This window comes from Ochotona princeps, chromosome 19 (assembly GCF_030435755.1).
Source record: "Ochotona princeps isolate mOchPri1 chromosome 19, mOchPri1.hap1, whole genome shotgun sequence".
Classification (NCBI taxonomy): domain Eukaryota; kingdom Metazoa; phylum Chordata; class Mammalia; order Lagomorpha; family Ochotonidae; genus Ochotona; species Ochotona princeps.
In genome coordinates, this window is record NC_080850.1 from 23317369 (window position 1) to 23335624 (window position 18256).

General features: G+C 43.2%; 1 protein-coding gene across 2 annotated transcripts in view; it reads right to left on the bottom strand.

Moving 5' to 3' along the window:
• Positions 1 to 18256, bottom strand: part of HMGXB3 (HMG-box containing 3) — a 64242-nt gene that overhangs the window by 17818 nt on the left and 28168 nt on the right. For both annotated transcript variants that reach the window (XM_058677668.1, XM_058677669.1), the window contains exons 7-11: positions 12785 to 13200; positions 8887 to 9050; positions 8663 to 8763; positions 5250 to 5348; positions 3807 to 3956 (exon numbers count right to left, since the gene is read on the bottom strand). In XM_058677668.1, the coding sequence (XP_058533651.1) occupies positions 3807 to 3956; positions 5250 to 5348; positions 8663 to 8763; positions 8887 to 9050; positions 12785 to 13200 (930 nt within the window). The remainder of the gene's footprint in view (positions 1 to 3806; positions 3957 to 5249; positions 5349 to 8662; positions 8764 to 8886; positions 9051 to 12784; positions 13201 to 18256) is intronic.

Consider the following 18256-nt stretch of genomic DNA (forward strand, 5'->3'; position numbering starts at 1 on the left):
AGTGCCTTCGGAGGCCAAGAACTCTGAGGTCACCCAACCCCATTTGGATCTACCACATGGGATGGAAGAAGCCCAAATCCTGCCTTGCAGGATCTAAGGTCACCGAAACGACAACCAGGAGCCCTAAGCGGTCCGCAGAAACAGAACAATAAACTTGCGTCTGGACTAGAGGGAGGAGCTTTCTCAGGTCCCTGCCTGCTCCCAACTTTGGGTCCCCACCCTCTCTCGTAATGACCATCAGGATCGCTCCAGAAACCCCTCAAAACAAACTAAAAAACAAATAAACAAACTAAAATAGATAGACAGAGAACAACAAGGAAAGCTTAGGAACAGGAAACAGCGGGGATGCACTTATAACTCACTGGGTGGGACACAAAGATTAGTTACTCCTCACTGGGGTATTGAAGATTTCTCTGCACACCCCTCCTAAAAACATTCACCTAAACTGTTGACATATGTCCTGTTAGAGTTATAGAGTTAGACTACCCGTAAAACAGCCAGGTTCAGCGAAATCATGCTTCAATGCTATAAACTGCTAAATACTAAAATTAAAAAAGACATGAGACAGCTGAATAGCAATCTATAGCCATTTTAAGGTGTATAAAACACGGCTGAATATAAACCAAAATTGAAATGTCTATGAAGAAGTCACAGGTTGTGGTTGAGAACCTGCATTTTCCTATTAACATATTGGCTAATCAATACCATGTCAATTAACGCCATAATGTTGTAAATGGTTGTAAATATTATGTTGGGGCTTTTAATTGATTGGGATGATACTCTGCCGGCTCTACCTTCAGACCAGAGATGGTCTCACGAAGAAACCATCGAACTTACCAGGACAATAAGATACTGAACTTTATGCTTGGTAAATACCTCCAATGAAAGAATGTCAACTGAATTTGAACTATGGAAATGCAACAAGGTGGAGCAATCCACCGTGGGGTGAGGGTTTGGGGAGGGGCGGGGAGAATCCCAGTGCATATAAAAATGTGTCACATAATGCAATGTAATTAAAAAAAATGATAAAAAAAAAAAGCCCCACATAGCTAAGGGGAATATTTTACTTGTCAAGTATTTTGGACCAACTTTAAGGCAGATCTGCCAAGACTGCTACAAGTAAAAGCTTTCAAGAAACCTCAGAGACAGAAACAGTGACCTAATCTACAAAGCCTCGGGGTTAAAAGGATCAATTAGGATTGGAGCTACAAGGATGTAGCTCTTCATGCTTCCTTCTCCTAAATCCAATGTTGCCACTGTCCTCAGTAAATGAAGTAAAGTCCTCCTAAATTCCAGATATCAAATTAAATTTTTAAATTTTTTTTTTTAAGATTTTTATTATTATTATTGGAAAGCCGGATATACAGAGAGGAGGAGAGACAGAGAGGAAGATCTTCCGTCCGATGATTCACTCCCCAAGTGAGCCGCAACGGGTCGGTGCGCGCCGATCCAAAGCCGGGAACCCAGAACCTCTTCCGGGTCTCCCACACAGGTGCAGGGTCCCAAAGCTTTGGGCCGTCCTCGACTGCTTTCCCAGGCCACAAGCAGGGAGCTGGATGGGAAGTGGAGCTGCCGGGATTAGAACCGGCGCCCATATGGGATCCCGGGGCTTTCAAGGCGAGGACTTTAGCTGCTAGGCCACGCCGCCGGGCCCATTTTTTAAATTTTTAAACATATTTTATTCTTATACCTCAAATACAAAAAAAATGATAGAAGCAACATACAAAGTAAAATTATAAAGCAGCTTAACACATAAACAAAGATAGATTTTTTTATCATTCAATTTTTTTTTATTAAATTTATTCATTAATTACATTGTGTTGTAATTACATAGAATCTGGGATTCTCCCCCCACCCTCCCCCCATGGTGGGTTCCTCCACCTTGTTGCATAACCATAGTTCAAGTTCAGTTGAGATTCCCTCTTTGCAAGTATATGCCAAGCATAGAGTCCAACATCTTATAGTCCAGAAGATAGAAGGATTCTTGACAAAATATTGTTAAGTCTTGCCTGGCAAAACTTAAAATGATAATACATCCAGACAATATATTTTATATTCCTTAAATGGAAGGTTAGTTCATCTTCTAATACCTATCTAATCAACAAAAATATTATCATAACAAATTGGCAAATAAAAACCATGACCATCATCATCAAAGAAAGGGCCTATCAAATTTAATCTCAAAAATCATGGACTTGAGAAGTAGAACCTATAGGAGTTGATTAATGCATTACATTGTAAGAATGACTATTATAAAAGTGAGATCACAGGGCCAGCGCAATGATGTAGCTAGCTAATCTGCCTGCATCCCATATGAGCACTGGTTCACACCTAGCTGCTCCACTTCCTATCCAGCTCCCTGCTGATGGGAAAAGCAGAAGAGGATGGCCCAAGGCCTTGGGACCCTGAACTACATGGAGATCAGGAAGAAGCTCCTGGCTGCTGTCATAGGCCCAGCCAACTTCAGACATTGTGACCATTTGGGGAATGAACCAGCAGATGGAAGATCCCTCTCTGTAACACTGCTTTCAAATAAAAGTAAAATCAATATTAAAAAAAAGAAGAAGAAAAAAAGCTCTCTGGCAAGCTTGCTCCATCTCTACATGTGATGTCCCGTGTCATGTTATAATGCAGACAGAGGGCTCTTTATCAGATGCTGAGCAGATGTTAGCAACCACCTCTTGGGGTACCCAGAATTTTAAACTAATTGTGGGCTAATGGTGTCAAACAGTGGGTTAAACTGTTTACTTGTGATGCCAGCATCTCATACGGGTTAATGGTTCAAGTCCTTCCTTACCTTCCTTTCCATAACTCTTTTTTTTCCCCAAAAAATTTTTGAAAGATTCATTTATGTTTATTGGAAAGGAAGATTTTTTTAAAAAGATTTATTTTTATTGCAACGTCAGATATACAGAGAGGAGGAGGAGCGTCAGAGAGGAAGATCTTCCGTCCAATGATTGGCTCCCCAAGTGAGCACAACGGCCAGTGTTGCGCCAATCCAAAGCCAGGAGCCAGGAACTTCCTCCAGGTCTCCCACACGGGTGCAGGGTCTCAAGGATTTGGCTTGTCCTAGAATGCTTTCCCAGGCCACAAGCAGGGAGCTGGATGGGAAGTGGAGCTGCCGGGATTAGAACCGGCGCCCATATGGGATCCCAGCGCATTCAAGGCAAGGACTTTAGCCATTAGGCCACTGCACCAGGCCCTGGAAAGGCAGATTTTTACAGAAAAGCAGAGAAAGAACAGGAAGATCTTCCATCTCCTAGTTCATTTCCCAGATGGCCACAATGGTCGGAACTGAACCAATCCTTAGGCAGGAGCCACGAGAGCCTCTTCTAGGTCTCCCACACACGCACAGGTTCCCAAGGCTTTGGACTGTCCTTTACTGCTTTCCCAGGCTACAACCAGGGAGCTGCATGGGAAGTGCGACAGCCTGGACACAAACTGGTGCCCATATGGGATGCCAGCACTTGCAGGCAGAGGATAAACCAGTAGAACCACTGAGTAGGCCCCAACTATGCCTTTCCAATAAAATTTTAAAACAAAACAAAAAACTTCAAATTTCTAAAAAACATTTGTTCTCAAGTATTCTGTCGAAGCAACTAAAATAGACTGAGACACTGATCAAGTCCTTCTACTGGGCAAATAGCACAAGAAAACTCAAAGGAGGAAGGCATTTGCTTGCATTCGGGACCTATTATCTAGTTCCAGTTCTGCAAATATATTAGAAAATCCTTTAATTTCTACTAAAGTTGTTTCACTAAGCGCCCAACCTAAGGCCGGAGGATATGTTTGGGGACGGTACTTACGATAGCCTTGGTGGTTTTCTCAGTTCGGTCTTTGGCAAGGTTAAAACCACAGCTGGGACAGATCCGAGGTTTGTGTCTGTTGGTGTAGACATAGCTACAGGATGGATTCTTGCACTTTCCCCGGCCTCTTGAAGTAGCCAGGCCCAAATCCTGAAAGAGTAAGACCAGCAGTCAATTTCCAAAAATGAAGTTAAACTTGGGTAGAGGCCACAACCAGGATGACCAGTTGTTAATCACAGTGGCAATCACAACCCTGAGGGAGCCCAACTTCTAAAACAAGACCCCCTTCCCACAGGCAACCTCTCTCATTTTAACACAAGCTGTATCAACTCTGCCAAGTCCAGTCCTTTTTCATCTATGAGACGAGTGAGTTGAATCTCAAGGGTTATATTATAAAGACAAACTGTGGCATTTGGACTCTAAACTTAAGAGCTCTAGCACCTAGACTCCTATAGTAAATCGCATGTCTAATCAGCCAAAGAGAAGGTCCTGGGAAGTTCTCCCCAGATTCTAAATCTAGTGGCCATATGTAGCCAAGTGCAGGGGAGTGAGAGTACGAAGACTATAATTGGGTCATCAGCAAAAGAAGCCTGAAAAGATCTCTATGACAAGAACACCTTAATTCCTTAGGCATCAAACCAGAATAGACATTAACCCATCACACAGTGCTGTTCCACTCACTGATGAATCCTCACTGTAGTGCCCAGCACAGATCAAGTGTTTGAACAGTTGTTCAGTGCATGATCTCCTACTGTCCTCAGCTGCTCTCTCAACAATCTGTCCATCATACTTATGTCAAGGAAATTCCCCAAAGCTACCTGACTAGCTGACCTAATAAGGAGGTTAACGGAAGCCCCAAAGACACACAAAGCAATGCACCATCTTAAGAGGCGGTAAAACTGAGGACCAGAAAAGCAACAGGCTTTCCTAGGGCCAGAGAATCCCGACAGGCCAGGTCTCCCAACTGCCTGGCATTTATTCCAGCATCCCATGATGCTCCCTGTGTTAGATCAACCCCAGGTAAACACATTTCTTTACTGGGATGTTAACGTGTGTTGATGTAAAGATAGGAGATGGTAGGAAAACTCTGAGTATTTCTAAGTTAGACAAAATAAGTTCCCTCTCTAAAACTCACTAATGGGATATACTTTCCGGGTTAAAGGGTTTAAAGACCACAGAATGCTAAATCTGGCTGAGATTCTCATCACTATCTATTCTGAAAATTATCCTGATTTCAACTGACCTATAGGTATCCACTGGGTGAAGAAAATAAACCACCTCACAGATTCTCGCTGCAGCCATTAGTCCTGGCAGTGGTATAACATCCAGTACTCAAATCCTATTTCTAGTCCTGCTCTCAACCCTAGCCGCCACCACCCTCTGTCCCAACCCTAACAAAGATAACCATGCCCATGTCAACTCCACATCAGGAGGCACACTTACCAGAGTAACAGTGCAGCTGTACTTGTATGGAGGAAATATCTCAGGCTTGACCTCCACTACTTTCACCTGAGAGGTTCTGTTGGCTGGACCACTTGATAGCTGTAAATCAGAGCACATTTTAGTGTTCCTAAGGTCCACATACTGACACCATTTGAGGAAGTAGTCTCGCAGTGAGATTTGTAGAGCAGTGCTCCAAGTTACCCCCGTGACCCGCAGACTGGTGGTCACCGGTCCACTGAAGGTGCAGCAGCACACAGTCCAGGTCTATTACTCTCTCCTGATCAGCCTCCAACACCATAAAATCAGAGTCCCATCCATGATCAGATGTGTGATAAACACTCAAAACCAGGGTTGAACCACATTGGTGCAAAAAGTCTGGACAATTCTTCAATAAAATGTCACAAACAGGAAGATCATGGCTCTCTCCCTCCCCACCATCTATAATATCAAAAGTTCTCAAAGGAACGTAAATATTACTTATATAATTAAAAAAAAAGATAAAACACTCTAAATTAAAATTACACCATAAAAAATGTACTTAATTTTTAGAACAGACGATTTCAGTTATCTGTTAACTCATTTCAAACTAGGGGCAGGTGCCATGGTATACCAAGTTAAGCTTCCACCTGCAGTGCTGGCATCCCATATGAGCACTGGGTTCAAGTCCTGGTTGCTCCATTTCCAATCCAGTTCCCTGTCAAAGTGCCTGGGAAAGCAGTGGAAGATGACACCCATGTGGGAGACCTACATGAAGCTCTTGGCTTCAGACTGGCCCATCTCTGATCACTGCAGCCATCTGGGGATGAACCAGCAAATTAAAGATCTCTCTCTTCTTTTGTAAATCTTTTGAATAAAAATAAATCTTAAAAAAAAAAAAAAAGGAAACTACCAAAAAGTGTAACTTTTAATACACCTCAGCATCTACCCATCAAAAGGAAACTACTTTTTACAGAGATGGCTAGGAGTTTGACCAAATGTGCATAAACATAAAAGGAGTGTAAGGACTGGAAATCTACAAGACTACTGGGTTTGACTGGATACCTTCCTTTTACCCTACAAGCCCTCACATGCACTCAGAGCCAACATTATAGCAAACAGAACCCTCAAAGAGAAAGCCCACTGATACGCCCATTACATCCAATTCAGAGATGTCAAGCAAACTAAGTGACCTGACAAAAACATAGAGCAATAGAGATGGAGCATCAGTTATCCTATTCCAGCTGGGTCTTTATGGAGTTTCCAACTATCTTTAGGCCACAATCAACTAAGGAGTCTTGACACTAACATAAGGTACTGAAACCAGCATTTTGTAAACACTAATGGGAAACACCAAAGACACAGCTTCACTAAATTCTTAATGTGAATACAAATTTACTGGACTATGATACAAAAATACATGTTACTAGCCAGCAAATGCTGACCTAGGGAATTCTAGAAACTATTCTAGTTACATATGGAAAATCTAACAGAAGAGCCTGAACACATGGAATTTTGACACTTGGAAAACAATAGTTATTCATCTGACACAGGCAACTTTCCTACAAAATACAAGATAAACAGATAACATAGGTAAGCTTGTATATACAGATATTTATCTAGAGGATCTGTACAACGGAAGCAAGTGTACCATGAAGTGGAGATACACTGCAGTGTGCATCTCAACTTCTGAATAAAAGATGGACTCCCAATGAAACTTAAATATATACGGACATTTTAATGCTGGACTTTATACCATTCTCTATCCCTACAATGTCAGGATGCACTTAAATAGCAGAATGATGGACTTGTGACTTGCTGAGGGGCTAAACTATTGTTATAATGTAGGGGGAAATGGGGTGGGGGTAGGGCTGAAAGGCAATTCCTGAGCCTAAGGAACTGTATCATGAATAATAAAAATTTTTTAAAAAAGGATAAAGTGGGGGGAAAAGATTGTAAACACTTACATAAATCTTTAGTATTTTTGTTGTACATTTCATCTTTTATATGTTTTTTATCCCATATAAATTAATTTTGTTAAAAACAAGTATACCTTTACAATATACATGTTCTCAAATAAAAATATATTCATTAAAGTGAATGGAAGATATAGGCCACAAACCAGTACATGGAAGAAAATTCCTCCTGAAGGACACACATGGCTTGTCAAGAGATCAGTCCTAGCAGCAAGGTCACCATGGACGGACTTCCCTTTCCTTTGCCTGGATTTTCTATAACAACTATGCATTTTTTAAAAGATTTGTTTATTTTTATTGGGAAGTCAGATACACAGAGAGGAGGAAAGACAGATCTTCTATCCGCTGCTTCACTCTTCAAGCAGCTGCAACAGCCAGAGCTGAGCCAATCCAAAACTAGGAGCCAGAGCTGCTTCCAGGTCTCCTGCGTGGATGCAGGACTCCAAGGCTTTGGGCCATCTTTGACTGCTTTTCCAGGCCATAGGCAGAGAGCTGGAAGGGAAGTGCAGCACCTGGGATATGAACTGGCACCCAAGTGGGATCCCAGTTCATTCAAGGCAAGGATTTTAGCCAACAGACTACCGTGCCAGGCCTCTATGCATTTGTTTCTTAAAAGAAGCTAGAGATATAACAACGAAATGCAGCATGTGATTCAAAAACAGACCAAAAATTGGAAAATGCTGGCTTAAGAACATAACTGGGGAGCTGGCTTGATAGCTCAACTGGCTAAATCCCCCGTTGCAAATGCAGGGATTCCATATAAGTGCAGGTTTGTGTCCCAGCTGCTCTACTTCCCATCCAGCTCCCTGCTTGTGGCCTGGGAAAGCAGCACAGGATGGTCCAAAGCCTTGGGACCCTGCACCCACATAAAGACCTGGAAAAAGCTCATGGTTCTTAGTTTCAGACTGGCTTATTTCGGGTTGTTATGGCCATTTGAGGAATAGCCCAGTAGACGGAAGATCTTTCTCTCTGTAAATCTGCTTTTCCAATAAAAATAGGTCTTAAAAAAAAAAAAGCTGGGTAAAACTAACAAAATTGGGATGTAAATGGGAAATTCAAACACTGCTGTCAGTTTCAGTAAAACACACTTACCCTTAAGATACTAAAAAAAGCAGAAAAGAGTAAAAGCCAAGTGATTTACTCTTTCTGTGTACTTTATACACACATGGTGTGGGGCATAAGTGCAAATGATTCAGTACAATGGGGTGGTATGCTAATAAGGCAGGACTGGGAAAAAAAGCTGACCACACTATTAACAGTGGTGCAAATTGTTTTGACAAACTATGCATTTTAAAAGCAAAGATTTACCTATCCATGCATCCATTTTATTACAAAATACATAAAATCATTTATGCTGGCTCCTAACTACCTACCAGTGTAAAACTGGGGTCTGTGGCTTTGATACTTGAAACAGAAGCAAGTAAGCCTCTACATTGCTTCTCTTGGGGGAAGAGGTCTTACCTTCCCCTCACCGGTGCCAGGTGGCTGCTGCTGGATGGGCTGGCCCAGTTGCTTCAGAGTGCTTGGCTTCAGGCCGCAGGTCCTCACAGAGGAGGTCTTACCTGAGAACATCACAAGCCCAACAGGTGACAGATGTGCATCCCAAGTCTCCCTCAAGGCTCCCACCTCACTCCCATCCCCTTCCCATCAGACAACCCCTTCTGTCAGGCTGGCCCAGCTCTTACCACTCAGGGGAAAGGCATGCCTGGTCCGGGCCAGTCCCATGCTGCTGCCTCGCCCCACATTAGCTGGGGCTGGCAGAATTGCTCTCATGGGTCTTGCTGCAGCCAGCAGTGAGGGCTTGCCCCGTGCTCTGCCTTTAAGCTCCAGAGTTCTGGGCAGGTCAACCCTGAAAAATCAAGAAGGGGAAAGCTCCTGGCAATCTTGGACTGGCAAATGAAAACCAAAGCGCAACCTGCAACTAGCACTCTATCAGAGGACAGTATAATCATTAAACTATTAGGTTTTACAGTTCAAGCCAACCACTGCACAAATGTGTACGTCCTTCCTCTAACAATTTCCAATACATAAAAAGTGACAGGAACTGTTACACTTTATGGGGTCAACATAAAGAAGGTAAGTAGATAACAGCACCTACAGTGTATATAACACCAACAACTACCATAGTTAGAACTCAACTGGTACAACTGCAGCAAGTGTATTAGCCCCAAACAGGAAGGCAGCCTAAAGCTCCTGGAGAAGAATGTTCATTATTTTTAAATGGTGAGTTTAGTAACCAGTGTTGTGGCATAGTGGGTAAAGCCTGTGACACGGGATCCCACATGGGTGCCCGTTCATGTCCAAGCTGCTCTACTTCAGATCAGCTCTAGGCTAATAGCCTGGGAGAGCAACGGAAGATGGCTTAAGTGGTTGGGTCCCTGCCACCCACAAGGGTGACCTGGATGATGTTCCAGGCTCCTGGCTTTGGCCTAGTTCAGCCCTGGTCATTGTGGTTATCTGAAGAGTGAATGAGCAGATGAAAGCTCTCTCTCACACTTTCAAATAAATCGCTTTTTAAAAAAGATTTATTTATTTTTTATCGGAAAGGTGGATATACAGAGAGGAGGAGAAACAGAGAGGAAGATCTTCCTTCTGATGGTTCACTCCCCAAGCGGCCACAACGGCTGGAGCTGAGCCAATCTGAAGCCAGGAAACTCTTCTGGGTCTCCCACGCGGGTGCAGGGTCCCAAGGCTTTGGGCTGTCCTCGACTGCTTTCCCAGGCCACAAGCAGGGAGCTAGATGGAAAGCAGGGCTGCCGGGATTAGAACCGGGACCGCATGGGATCCCGGCGTGTGCAAGGTGAGGACTTTAACCACTATGCCATCACGCCGGGCCCCAAATAAATCAATCTTAAAAACAACTAACCAACCGACCAATGAGCACAGCCAGGACCTATTTCACACCAGGTCTTGAGGAACATCTGTGGAAACGTCCCAACCAACAAGTCTCAAGTGCTTGGCTTCATTTTTTTGGGACACAAACCACCTCCAAGGTATAATAATAAAAATAAAATTTATAAACAACTCTAAAGCCAGCAAGATTTGTTACACACACATATACATATACATATACATATTTGCTTGTATATCCTCAACAGATGGCTGAAAACATAGAAAGCTGGGAATAATTATTTCTGGTAAATGGACAACTGAAGCACAGGAAAGAAGAGAAGTTTTGGGGGCCTGGCGCGATAGCCTAGTGGCTAAAGTCCTTGCCTTGTATGTTCTAGGATCTCATATGAGTGCTGGCTCTAATATTGGCGGCCCCACTTCCCATCCAGCTCCCTACCTGTGGCCTGAGAAAGCAGTCAATGACGGCCCAAAGTCTCGGGTTCCTGCACCTGTGTGGGGCAATTGGAAGAAGCTCCTGGCTTCAGATCAGCTAAGGTTCGGCCGTTGCGGCCAGCTGGGGAGTGAATCAATGGATGGAAGCTCTTCCTCTCTGTCTCTCCTCCTCTCTGTATATCTGGCTTTCCAATAAAAATAGAAATCTTTGAGAAAAAAAAAAGGTGGGGATGTTTTGTTCATGTATATATATTCCTGTACCTTTTGAGTTTGAACCATGTGAACACATTTCAACAACTTCCACAACAAAAGTTAAAAGTCCTGGGACTGGCACAGTGGCATAGCTCATTAATCCTCTACTTGCAACAGTGGCATTCCATGCGGGTGCCAGTTCGTGTCCCAGCTGCTCCACTGCCCATCCAGTTCCCTGCTTACAGCCTGGAAAAGCAGTAGAGAATGGCCAAGAGCTGTGGGACCCTGAACATTGGAGAGCTGGAAGTACCTTCTGGCTCCTGGCTCCAGACTAGCCCAGCTCTGGCTGTTGCAGCTATTTGGGTGGTGAACCAGCAGATGGAAGTTCTCCATGTTTCCCTAATTCCTACTTTCAAAAAGTAAAATAAATAAATCTTTAAAGTTAAAAACCCTACTCTTTACACTAGAATTGGTAAACTTCTGCACTCTGCCATTTGGGAACAGGTCATCTGTGCTGTGAGGCTATCATGTACAGTGCAGGATGCTCAGTGTCCCTCCAGATACCTTTATAGGCCAGTTGCACATACACACCCAAGCCAATCAAAAATATCCCCTGGGGCAAAATTATTCCCAGTTGGAAACTACAGACATAAACCAATAAGCACTTCCGGTTACAAGAACACAACAGGCTCCAGGCAGGACTACAGGCAGAATCCAGTTCAGCCATTAAAGAGGAAAAGAGGGGGAAATGATGCACTGAACCTAACAAGTTCCTGTTTGCAAGGAACTGGGTTACATGCTTTTAACACAAGCTTTTTCAGCCTTTATGATCAGTGTGTGAAAGTAAGGCTTTTTTTCTTTTTTTAAATTTTTTATCCGAGGGACAGACAGTAAGATGCCCACTATGGCCTCTGGGGTGGGGCTACAGCTGTCAGCAGGGAACTCCTTCCAGGTCTCCAAGTGGGCACAAGAACTCAGGCAACTGAGCCATCACTGCTGCCTCTCAGGAAGAGAGGAAGTTAGCACCGGGAGCCAGAGGTGAGCACTGAACTTAGGGACTCTGACTTGGACCCCTAGGCCAAATGCTTACTCCATGGCCGAGATTTTTAGTATTTAATTCAAGATTGCCTGGAAAAAACTGGAGTCCAAGGCATGAAGTGACCACATCCAAGGTCAAACAAAAACCAAGTACAGTAACAGCTAGAACCTAGTTCTCTTGACGACCAGGCCAGGATTTTCTACAAGACACTGCAGTTGACTTCTGGTTCCAAATCCAGTACCTAGAATCAGCAAATCAGTTTGTAACTAACACTGCCTTCAACTTGCACAGCAATACTCTGCTAACTGCTATGGGGAGCCTGACAAAAACCGATGTGCTAGGACCAGCATCGTGACATAAAGGGTTACGCCATCGTAATGGTAGCACCTCCCCCCACACACAGGTGCCCATGGCTTGAGGCCTTGCTGCTCTGCTTCCCATCTAGCTCCCTGACAATGCACCTGAGGAAAGCAGTGGAGGGTGCCCAAGGCCTTAGGCTCTTGTATCCACATGGCAGAACTGGAAGAAGCTCCTGGCTCCAGTCTGGCCCAACCCCAGCCGCTGAGGCAATCTGCAAAGTGAACTAGTGGTTAGAAGATCTCTCTCTAACTCTGTCATTATACATACATATATACACATATGAATGATATTTTTGTGTGTGTGTGTATATATATATGTATGTAAATAATGGTCAAAACATTCATCCATGTGGGAGACTAGAGTTCCTGCTACCTGACTCCAGCCTGGTCCAGGCCTAGCTATTTTGACTGTTAGTGCGGTGGTGGGGGCAGGATGGACAGCAGAGGGGTGATCTCTTTCACTGCCCCTCCCTCTTTCTGTTGCTCTTCCAAATAAGTAAATCTTGAAGAGCTGAGTTGTGTAAGGACAGCAGGTATGCAGACAGCAGAGTGGAAAGGGAAAGGTATTTATTGGCACATTTCTAGGAATCCCTTACTGGGCTCTGCTGCCTCTGTCAGGAACTCTAAGGCTACGGGCTAACACAACATACAGGGCTTTTCCACAGCTCTGTTTCAAAAGCAGTCCTACAACACATAACACAGACTTACCCTGTTGGTTTTTTAGGAACAGGCAACGGAGTGGAGATGTTGGTGCCTTCTGCCAGTACTGGTATGTCTGGTCCTAGACTGTCGCTCTCAGAAGTGCCAAGAGTGACCTCAGGCTGCACGCCACTCTGGAGCGCTGGCGTCTTAGTGACTGCTGTGCCACGCTGCTCACGTGCTTCCTTGACCAAAACATGGGTATCAGAGATGATGACCTCCTCCCACTCATTCTCCTCACTCACTTTCGGAGGAGCTACACTGAGGAGCTGGCTTACAGCTTCCGAATTCTCTGAAGTAGGTTTGGAGGCATTTTCCTTAGAGGGATTTTGTTCAGTGGTGACAGGCTGTTGATTTCTTTTAACCACAGAGCCTTTGGAGGGGATACCAGAAGTCAATTCCACTTTGACTTTGGCTGGTTTTTCCTAGAAAAAAATAAATAAATAAGAATACCTTGTATATATTAGGTGTTTTACAGTTGACAACAATATTCACAAATGTGCTCTCATTTGGTCCTCTTCATAATCATGTATGAATAAAAAAGGAAGAAGCTAATTTAAAGTTCCAGGAATAAAAGTCAAACGAATCAGGGCCAGCCTTCTGCTGTAGTTCAGAAAGGCACTCCTTGTGACAATATCCCATCCTGGAAAGCAGGAATCCCAGGTTTCTGCGAATGCGCCCAGCAGGGCAACAGAGTATGGTACTAGTGCTCGGGTCCCCACAAATACAAGTGACTAGGATGGAGCTTCTGGCTTTGGCCTGCACCACACCCAGCGGCTGTGATAATTTGGGAAGTAAAACAATGAATGGAGAAGATTGTCTACCTTTTTTAAATTGGAATTAAAAATAAAAATTAGAATTATTTTTATTGGAAAGTCAGATATACAGAGAGAAGGAGAAACAGGAAACGTATCTTCCGCTCACTGATTCACTCCCCAAGTGGCCACAATGGCCACAACTGAGCTAATCTGAAGCCAGGAGCCAGGAGTTTCTTCTGGGTCTCCCATGCTAACGCAGGGTCCCATGGCTTTGGGCTGTCTTTAACAGCTCTTCCAGGCCACAAGCAGGATACGGGATAGGAAGCTGGGTTGCCAGCACACGAACTGGTGTCCATATGGAATCTTGGTGCATGCAAGGCGAGGATTTTAGCTGTTAGGCTACCACATCGGACCCATAAAATAAATCTTAAAAACGGTGAAAATCTTCTGATGCCAAGCTCTATCTGCTGCAAAGCATTAAGTGTCTCATTTAGCATAAAGTTGTTCTCTTCCTAATAAATTTTCTTTTGAAATGCCTCTTCAAATTTTACCAAATGCCAGGATATTTTCGCTTGGATTTTGATTGTTCAAGTTTATGTGTTTCTTGAAAGAAGTAATCAGTACGCTGCAATGTGTCTGAAAGTGTTAGCTGCCTTTGTTTTGTTTTTTTTCTTTTCTGCTGGTCCTATTACGACATTCAATTAATCTTAATCTCACATGATCCTCAACTCCCAACATTTGCTCACTCGTTTGCATGCGTGCACTCTCTTTTTAACAATTCACTGGAAAGCTAGAATTACTTTTGGGGGAGAGGAGCAGAGAGCAGTAGGAGAAACAGAAAGATGACTAGTTCCATCACCTAGTTCAATCCCTCAATGGCCACAGTGACCCAGGTAAGACCATGTAAAAGTCAGGAGTCTGGAACTTCATTCACATCTCCCATGTCAGGACACGGTCCTAAGTACTCAGATGTGCTATTTCAAGCACATTATTAATGTACACGAGTTAACTTTACTCAGTACAAACTTCCTGACATGTGTAAGACATTGTTCAGATTCATCTGAAAGAATCTAAGACAAGGGCCCAGCGTGGTACCCAGCTGCTAAAGTCCTCGCCTTGCATGCACCAGGATCCCACATGGGCACCACTTCTAATCCTGCCAGTCCCACTTCCCATCCAGCTCCCTGCTTGTGGCTTAGGAAAGCAGTCTAGGATGGCCCAAAGCCTTGGGACCCTGCACCCACGAGGGAGACCCAGAGAATTCCTGGCTCCTGGCCTCCGATCAGCACAGCTCCAACTGTTGCAGTCACTTAGGGAGTGAATCATTGGACGGAAGATCTTCCTCTGCCTCTCTGCCTCTCCTCCTCTCTCTCTCTCTCTCTCTCTCTCTATATATATATATATATATGTATATGACTTTGCAATAAAAAGAAATGAAACTTAAAAAAAAGAATCTAAGACAAAAAACATACGGTTTTCTCAGGGTCAGCTTTGTGGCACACTGGGTTATGCCACCACCTGTGACAGAGACATTGCATATGGGCCCCAATTCAGGTCCTGACTGCTCCTTTCAATCCTGCTCCCTAATAATGCACCTGGGAAAACAGCAGAGAATGGCTCAAGCCCTTGGGACTCTGAATCCACAGGGAACACCTCAAAGAAGCTCCTGACTTTTGACTAGCTCAGTTCTGGCTACTGTAGCCATTTGGAGAATAGACAGTGCAGGGACAACCTCTCCATTCCCTTCTATAGAATCCTCTCAAAAAAGCATCAGCTCCTATCTCAGACAGATGCACTGAAGATTTGTTTATCTGAAGGGCAGAGTTGCAGAGAGACAGACCTTTCATCTGCTGGCTCACTCTCCAAAAGGCCTCAACTGCCAGGGCTGGGCCAGGCTGAATCTAGGAGCCACAAGCTCCATCTGGGTCTCCCATGTGAGTGGTAGATGTCTAATCACTTTAGCCATCTTGCATTGCTTTCCCAGGTACATCTGCAGAGTGCTGGACAGAAAGTGAAGTAGCCAGGACTTGAACCAGAGGTTCTTTGTGATGTCAGCATCACAGGTGGCAGCTTAACCTTTAACCGCTGTGCAACCCTGGTTCCAGATCTACTTTTAAAGAGCTCTTGGCCCGAGACAGATGCTGGTATAGGTAAGATGCTGCTTGGCACAGAACATTCCATATCACAATATATAGGTTAAAATCCTGGCTTTGCTTCTTACTAACACAGACCTTGGTAGGCAACAGGTGAAGACTCAAGTGAGGGATTAGCATACGCCACCCTCAGGGAAGACCTGGACTGAATTCCTGGTGCCCAGGCTTCAGCCTGGTCCATGTCTATCACGCTCTGTGAACTGCAAGAATTAGAAAACAAAAGTGGAGTTCCAGCGAGGCTTGGCCTCACTCCTAGTTAGGACAAGCTTCATCTGAATTCTGAATATCCATCGTGAACAGGACAGGGTTGGGTTCTCAGTGTTTATCACCAGGAGCAAGCCTGTTGGCGGGAGGAGGGTAGTTCCATGTTTCACTGTGTAGGACCTCCCCACATTCTGCAGGAAGTTTAGTATTTACTGTAATTAATTTCAATATCATCTCCCAGTTATTGACCACTAAGCACATTTCCAGAGCCATCTGGGTAGTGAAGATGAAGACATTGAGGAACTGCTGAATAAAGAACTAATAAAAAGTACAAAGCACTTTGAAAACAGCAAGAACCAGATAAAGGAGTTCAAGGAATTTAAGGAATACCTAATAGAGAAGATAGAAACAATGAAACAAAATCAAACTGAATTATTAGAAATGAAGAATTCAATTACACAAAAAATACAATGCAAAGTCTCAACGATAGAATAAGTGAGGCAGAGACTCTGAAAGCTAGAAGACAATTCATGTGAAAACGTCCAGGCTCTCAAAAATCTAGAAGAGGAAATGAGTAGTTAGGAAAACTGTGTAAGAACTAAGTGACACCATCAAATGACCGAACATATGGCTCCTAGGTGTTCCTGAAGGCATAGAAAAAGAAGCTGGTTGAAAGGGGTGTACAATGAAACAATATTAAAAACTTTCCTAATATAGAGAAAGGAGAATCCAAACAGAAAGCACAGAAGATGTCAAATAGACATGACTATAAGTAATTCTCGCCATGGTGCATCACAGTCAAGCTTCCGATGATCAAACATATTCAACGTACACATGAGAAACATTTACAACCTATCAAGGATGTCCAATCAGACTCATGCTAACTTCTCAGAAATCCTACAGGCTTGGGAAAAAAGCAGAAGACATAATCCAGGTCCCCAAACAAACTGCCAATCCAGAACACTATACCAAGCAAGGCTTTCATTCTTAAACGAATATAGAATAAAGAACTTTCAATGCAAACAGAAATGCAAAGAATTCACCTCTACCCTGACCAGCCCTACAAATGATGCTTAAAGATGATCTACACACAGACAATGACAACCACCATAATCAAACGGGCAGAAGTGAAGCACCCCCTACCCCCCAACTATGAACCAAACAAGAAAATCTGTTAAAATGATAGGACTAAGTCACTACCTTTCAATAGTAACTCTGAACACAAATGACCAAAGCTCTCCAATCAAAAGACATATATTAGGGAACTAGATCAAAAAATAGGACCCATCTATTTGCTGCCAACAATACACACTGACAATGAAAGGATGGAAAAAATGTTCCATGCCAACTGGAAGGAAGCTGATGTAGCCATGCTAGTAACAGACAAAACAGACTTTAGCATAAAAACTATTAAAGGGGATGAAGGGCACTACATAGTGATCAAGGGATCCTTTCAACAAGAAGAAATTACTATAGTAAATTCATATGCACCCAATGTCAGGGCACCTGGCTATGTAAAACACACGTTCACAAATATGAAGGGAGAAATAGACTCCAATACACTGGGGAATCTCCACACTCTACTACATCAATGGACAAATCAACCAGACAGAAACTCAAAGAAACAACAGAACTAACATACACCATGGATAAAATGGACTTTATTGATATCCACAAAACATTTCACTCTACAGACACGGAATATACATTCCTTTCATCAGTGCATGGAACCTTCTCCAGGATAGACCATATAATAGAATATAAAACAAGCATCAGCGAAGTTAAAATAATTGAAATCAAAACATGTATCTTCTCAAACCACCAGGAAGGAAGCTAGAAACCAGCAAGTCAAGAAACTCTAGAATATGTAAATACTAGCAGCCTGGGCAACATGCTTCTGAATGTACAGCAGGACACAGAAGAAATCAAAATGAAAATATAAAAATTCCTGAGAATGAAGATGTCAACACATGTATCAATATTATTTATAGGATACAACAAAAATAATGCCAAGAGGGACATTCATTGCAATTAATGCCTATATCAAAAAATTAGAAAGGCACCAAACAAATTATCAAAGTTTCTAAAGGATCTAAAAAAACAAAGTCAGCAGAAAGAATTAGAGAATAAAACTGAAACAAACAAAAACATACATAACATCAAGACACTGAAAAGCTTTGTTTTTTTAAATTAACAAACCTGATACACCATTGGCCAACTAACCAAAAATAAGACAGAGGGAGAAGATCGAAATTAATAAAATCAGAGATGAAAAGAGGAATATAACAATGGATGCCATGGGTATACGAAGAATCATTAAGAATTTCTACAAACAGCCCGGCGGCCATGGCCTAGCAGCTGAACTC